The sequence below is a fragment of the Gigantopelta aegis genome, chromosome 13 (genome assembly GCF_016097555.1).
Source record: "Gigantopelta aegis isolate Gae_Host chromosome 13, Gae_host_genome, whole genome shotgun sequence".
Taxonomy (NCBI): domain Eukaryota; kingdom Metazoa; phylum Mollusca; class Gastropoda; order Neomphalida; family Peltospiridae; genus Gigantopelta; species Gigantopelta aegis.
The window spans coordinates 5,036,951-5,044,255 of record NC_054711.1 but is presented as its reverse complement, the minus strand read 5'-3'; the positions used below and the strand labels follow the sequence as shown (position 1 = coordinate 5,044,255).

The 7,305-nt window shown below is 39.9% G+C and overlaps 1 protein-coding gene across 1 annotated transcript in view; it reads left to right on the top strand.

The window, feature by feature from the left end:
* LOC121387865 (neuropilin-1-like) overlaps positions 1-7,305 on the top strand; it is a 15,700-nt gene continuing 8,395 nt past the window's right edge. The window contains exons 1-2 of the mRNA XM_041519092.1: positions 1-321; positions 6,939-7,032. Coding sequence (XP_041375026.1) covers positions 285-321; positions 6,939-7,032 — 131 coding nt within the window. The 5' untranslated portion in view covers positions 1-284. The remainder of the gene's footprint in view (positions 322-6,938; positions 7,033-7,305) is intronic.

The window sequence follows — 7,305 nt, the reverse complement described above, 5'->3', positions numbered from 1 at the left end:
GCACAAGGTCGATGCTTAACCGTTAAGAACGCGTCACGTGACCTACCCGGTGCTGTCATGGCGATACGTGCTGTGGTCTGTTATTAACTGCGAACCTATTATCTTGATTTTGCCCAGTACGATCGTCACGCCGCTCGATCAACTTTGTTATGTTCGACTGCGTTTGGCATGCTTTCTAAATAATAACACCCTCTCGTTAGGTAAAAAACAGAAAGAACTAAAGGTGAAAAAGAATAAGGAAGGAAATTTATTCTCCGTGGACTGGAAAATATTAACTATACAATATGGATGGATTGTTATGCACATTATTCTTCGTATGCAGTGAGTACGATTTACTTTGTTATTGATCTATTTATTTATTATTTACAGTACTGTAAAATCAGTGTCGTTCGTGATGGTCTAATATAGTTATCAGGGATCGAAATACTGGGATCCCGAGTGGTCTTTGTCTGTCAACATCAACCACGGACCGACAATTGTTATATCTTGCCGGACCGAATATCCAGCAGGAATTTCAGCTAATTTCGATCCCTGGTTTATACATGTAATACAAATTTATGATACTATATAACCTATTTTGATCCACGAATTTAAGTCCTGCAACGAAATGCATTTTATTGCAAACCCACGAAAATGTAAGCCCACGAATATAAAGGATTTCATAATAACTTCGAATCTTGATTTATGTCCAATTAAAGGGACATTCCTGAGTTTGCTACAATGTTTTAAGATGATATCGACTAATAAAATGTTTCTACGATTAAACTTACATATTAAATATATTTTCTTGTTTAGAATATTAGTGGTTGTATATTAAACGTGTTTCTGATCGTTCTAATATTTGTACTAGGTTAATTTTCATTTTATTTCCTAAAAAATCCAGTTTGGGCTTCTTACAAATATTAAGACAACCAAAAACACATTGAATATACAGACACTGATATTCTAAACAAGAAAATATATTTAATATGTAAGTTTAATCGTAGAAATATTTTATTAGTCGGAAACATCTTACAATGCAGCAAACTCAGGAATGTCCCTTTAAGAGAAACATCTTACAATGCAGCAAACTCAGGAATGTCCCTTTAAGAGAAACATCTTACAATGCAGCAAACTCAGGAATGTCCCTTTAAGAGAAACATCTTACAATGCAGCAAACTCAGGAATGTCCCTTTAAGAGAAACATCTTACAATGCAGCAAACTCAGGAATGTCCCTTTAAGAGAAACATCTTACAATGCAGCAAACTCAGGAATGTCCCTTTAAGGGGCGGGATTTAGCTCAGTCGGTTGAGTGCTTGCTTGAGCTGCTTACGTCGCAGGATTGAACCATCGCAGTGGATCCGTTCAACTGAATGAAATTTTTTCATGTTCCAAACAGTGCACCACAACTGACCAAAGGCCGTGGTATACTATTTGCTTTCTTGTCTGTGGGAAAGTGCATATAAAAGACCCCTTGCTGCTAATCGAAAAGAGTAGCCCATGAAGTGGCGACAGCGGGTTTACTCTCTCAATATCTTTGTGGTCCTTAGCCATATGTCCGACGCCATATAACCGTAAATAAATTGTGTTGAGTGCGTCGTTAAATAAACCATTTTCTTCCTTCCTTCCTTCTCATTTATAAACAGAATTATTGTAGGTTATTGTTCTTGAAACTATCAAATCTCTCTGTAGAGTATTTCTACTTACATAAAAATACCTTTAAAGAAAAACGAGCCAATAATAAAAAAGGAACGGTACAAACAATTCCTAGGTGGAGGTGGGGCATAGATGTTTTGTTTGTTTGTTGTTGTTTTTTTTTTTTTTTTTTTTTTTTTTGGGGGGGGGGGGGTGTACGAGAAACAGTACCTTTGTGAGTGTTGACGTTATAAAAAACGGTGATTACTGCATGCAAAAAGCAGACCTTGCAGGTTCGGGGGTGGGTGAGGTTATGTACACACCCGACACACCTCTTCCCTGCTCGGAATATAACTAGGCTGTTTTATAGAGAACGAACCATTACACTCCAGATTCACTGTCTCCTCCAACCCATTTCTTTCCTGGACAACATATAATAAAAACAACAGAAAAAGCTCCCCCCACCCCCCTACATTTAAAGTAAAAAAAAACCCCACCAAACGCGAGATGGTCACCATCTGTTGTTTTATTTTACTTAGCCAAATAATGGCCGCTCTTTAATAAAGTGGCTCTAACATGCGTCATGCTTCTTGGATATTTTATAGGTTTGTAAGTAAACACTTAACAATATCGAAAACTCGTTACATAGATTTACACTTACACCCAATTTCTCTGGTATAAGAGGCTTTAACTTTAGAATCGGCGATCACGTCACATAAGTTTAAAAGTTAAATGTCTGTTTTGTTTATCAACACCACTAGAGCACAATGATTTATTAGTCATCGGCTACTGTGTGTCAAACATTTGATAATTCGGATATTGTTGTCTGAAAGGAAACTCCTTTTATATTTCTATTAGCAGAAAAATATATTGTATAGGCCTGTGTATTTTATTAGAGACATGGCAGCACATACCACGGCCTCTGACACACCAGTCGTGGGGCACTGGTTGTGGCGGATCTAGGAGTTTGAGATGGGTTAAGTTTAATAAATTAGAATGTTAAACTGTAGTATGTGATATAACACCAGCAACACCTACACAAAACGACACCGCAAGAAAGAAAGAAAGAAAGAAATGTTTTATTTAACGACGCACTGAAAACATTTTATTTTACGGTTATATGGCGTCAGACATATGATTAAGGACCACACAGATTTTGAGAGGAAACCCGCTGTCGCCACTACATGGGCTACTCTTTCCGATTAGCAGCAAGGGATCTTTTATTTGCGCTTCCCACAGGCAGGATAGCACAAACCATGGCCTTTGTTGAACCAGTTATGGATCACTGGTCGGTGCAAGTGGTTTACACCTACCCATTGAGCCTTGCGGAGCACTCACTCAGGGTTTGGAGTCGGTATCTGGATTAAAAATTCCATGCCTCGACTAGGATCCGAACCCAAATAACCGTAAAATAAAATGTGTTGAGTGCGTCGTTAAATAAACCATTTCTTTCTTTCTTTCTTTCTCTCTCTCTGAGAAATCAGATCTAAGTTCAGCCTGCCATTTTTTGCTAAACGTTTAGAAATCAGTACAGCAAGCGTTAGTGACAAACGAGCGGCTGAACTTACCACAGACCTCAGACCCGTACCTATCGTGATATATTCTATGAACACGCGTACATACGCACACAGATATACACAGCCACAACACACACACGTACGCACGCACACACACACACACACACAGCCGCACACACAAACGTACGCACGCGTGCACACAGACATACAGACGCGCACATACACACAGCAGCTACAGCACACACACACACACACACACACACACACACACACACACACACACACACACACACACAAACAAACAAACACGCTCATTACGCAGACATAACAAGTACGATGTTAAACATATGCTTCATTTGGACACCTGACTCATAATTATATATTATATTCGTTCCGAACAGGTTCAGGTTGACCTTGAGCTGATCAACATTGCAGCTAGCTCACACGCACACACAGACACTCGCACGCGTACACACGCACACACAGACACACGCTCTCTCTCTCTCTCACGCACGCACACACAAGTTCAAGTTCAAGTTCTTTATTGCTTTAAGTTATACAACTTATAAGCTTTATTATAAAAACAGCAAAATATAATAAATACATATTTACAATATCTGATAATGCTGGGAAGCGCTATAGCAGTATCTAAAACACATTCATGCATGAAAAATCAATACATATCTAAAATAAACGAAATAAACCCTACATATATGCATGATAAATAATTACGTGATGATATTGAAGATATTAAATATAAACACATCACGTGCGTAAACACACACACACACACACTCGCACGCTCACACACAAACACACACACTCGCACGCTCACACACAAACACAGGTACCAACACACGCACGCATCCAAACACACATGCACATAAACACACGCGTCCTGTACCAAAACAGTTAAAAGTAAACAAAACGATAGTACATGACTGGCTGTCTTTGTTTTTAGCGTTAACGATTCTATAATATATAATGGTGAACACGCGCGATAGTATCTTTAATTAATTCCAAAGTACGATGGTTTACACCAGCGCACGAGGAACAATGAGTATTTCATAGATTTCCTTAGGGATGTCATTAAAAATTCATCAGCTAATTTCCTTTCATCGTGTAATTGTAGTTAACATGTGCAGTTATAATTAGTGTGTTTGTACACACGTTCGAACGCATTAGGCCGACTATTGTTTGAAGATACATAATGTATTGTTGTGTACTTTATTGGTAAAAGTAGGGCTGCGGTTCACTTCCCTTCGTCCCTCTCCCTCTCTCTATGTCTGGCTTTCCCTCCCCCTTATCTCTCTCTCTCTCTCACTCCCTCCTTCCTTCTCTCTCCTCGCGCTCTTTTTAGTATGTAACACACTCTCTCTCTCTCTCTCGCTCTCTCTCGCTCGCTCTCTCTCTCTCTCTCTCTCTCTCTCTCTCTCTCTCTCTCTCTCTCTCTCTCTCTCTCTCTCTCTCTCTCTCTCTCTCTCTCTCTCTCTCTCTCTCTCTCTCTCTCTCTCTTCTCTCTCACTCTCTCTCTTTTCGCCGACGTCAAAACAATAAATAAAAACCTACGGTATTTAAAAAAAAAAATCTTACCATGACCGGCGCCCCTCCCCCCTCCCCACTTCACAAACACCTGGATTCGCACCTGACACCCCTGCATTGTTCTCAGTGGCCTTCACAGCCCGTAGAAGATCAATTTGTATATATAATTAGACTTCATTCATTTGAAGAAAACCACGTATTATTAATTAAACACTATTCAGTTAGGGAAAACAACACAAACACGTTTTGTCCTTGCACATATCAGGGCCTTTATTATACCTGTCGTGGTGCACTGGCTGGAACGAGAAATAGTGGTTCAAAACTCCACAGTAAGATTTGACTTTATCTGTTATATTTGGAGCCGACGTTTGAATAGACAGCTCAGTTAGGTGGAGTGTATATCCGACATAACATGCTTGAACCTTAAAGCTTGCGACACATATCCGTTAACGGTCCATTTATCGTCCGCAAAACGCATCCGATAACGGATCACTTCGAACCAATGGTTTTAATGAAGACATTTGTCCGTAACGTTTTTGTTGTCGGATCCGATTGTCGCACGTTTCGGACAGTGTTCGAAAATGCTCCCTCAAAGGGACAGAGCCTAGTGTTTAAACACTTCAGCATATGTCTCACTATTAGAGCCGTTTATGATCACTGAAATCAAACATTACTCATATTTTACTGTTTAGATTATCCATTTCCGTATAACAGAAGCGTTTCTGGTCATCCTGTTGTTTCTAATATCACAAAATGCATTTTTCGTATTTAAAAAAAACCGCACGTGCATCTGAGAAGTAGCGGTTATTAATTCGATATCTAGTCTATTTTTAAGGATATTTTCCGATTTTAACGTCACAGACTCATGTTTCACTCTGTTGTAACTTTATTCAAATGTGTTACAGGTTGGTAGATTAACTAAACTTAGTGTTAATTTTCACGGGCTGAAACTAGCGTCTGTCCCTTTAATGGAGCAATGATTTCCATACAATGACGTCATATTGGGAAAGACCCTCCTGAATTGTAATTTTCTAGTCTCAGTGCTGGGATTTAAGGATGGCTATGGAATCGTTATTATTTAACTGAAGTCTCACAATTAGCATCGTTTGAGGTTCTTTGACCTGATGTCAAACATGTGACTTTGTCAAGTCCAGATTACTTTGTATACTTGCATGTGTTATGTATTCCTGTAGTTTAGAACATAATAAAATAAGTTTTCAGTAGGTATTATTGGTGTTAAGTTGTGTGGGAATCTGGAGAGTTGTCCCCTGTAGTCCCCGGACATGCTTTGGGATATATGTGTCATGGTTTGACGGTCCAGCCAGTGCACCACCACTGGTATATTAAAGGCCGTGGTATGTGCTATTCTGTCTGCTACTGACGAAAACATGTAGCGGGCTTCCTCTCTAAGACTATATGTCAAAATTACCAAAACGTTTGACATCCAATAGCCGATGATTAATAAATCAATGTGCTCTAGTGGTGTCATTTAACAAAACAAACTTTATAATTTTGTTTGACGGATCCGATGAACGGACACATGCGTCGCTGGCTTTAGGACCGTTGAAAATTTACTTTGAGGATTCCTTGGCGTGCGGTATGGGGTATGTGTTATGCGGCGTGCGGTATCAAACGTTTTTCTTGAAATAGCTCAAATGATAGTCGTTTTTACCAGATCCTCGTTTGCGGGTGTGTTTTTTTTATGCGGCATGCGGTAGGCTTTTCAAATCGACTCTGTGGCAAATTTTGCAGCACAGATAACGTCGATGTATGAAAAATGTACGAAATCCGCCGCGTGCATATGAAAAGTCTCTTACATGCGGCACTATAATATAACGCCGCATGAATTCATTGTTGCTAGGCGCCGCACACCGTATACCTGGCCCACAGGCAGAGTGCATTCCTTTCAACTTATTTTCGTGCTTATATCCAATTAAGGTTTAAGGACGCTGTCCTGGGCACACACCTCAGCTATCTTGGCTGTCTGTCCAGGACAGTGGGTTAGTTATTAATTGTTAGTGGTTAGTGAGAGAGAAGAGGGTGTAGTGGTCTTACACATACCCACTGAGTCTGGTTGGGAACCGGTACCGGGCTGCGAACCCTGTACCTATTAGCTTTATGTCCGATGGCTTAACCACGACACCACCGAGGCCGGTGCAGAATGTATGTGACAGCGGCTTTAATAACTTAATTGCAGTTCATTTTGTAGGAACAGGTAGCCTATAATAGATTATGTTTAGTTTTATTTATATTTTACTTTTCAGGTGTTGCATTTGTGACGTCAACTGTGACAAACTTGGTGGCAAACCATACATCCGGGTTCTTCACCTCTACTAATTACCCCAACAATTATTTCGAGTAAGTAACATTGTTGGAAACTCCCAAACCCAAACCAACAATATATATATATACCTACCTACCTACCTACCTACCTACCTACCTACCTACCTACCTACATACCTACCTACCAAACATACCTACCTACATAGGCTACATGTATACAAAAATACATATATTGTATATCTGTATATATTGTATATCTTCCATGCATACACAAATGTATACACAAGGGCGTATCAAGGATTTTATAAAAGGGTCGGTGTGGGGGGGGGGGGGGGTGGGGGGGGGGTG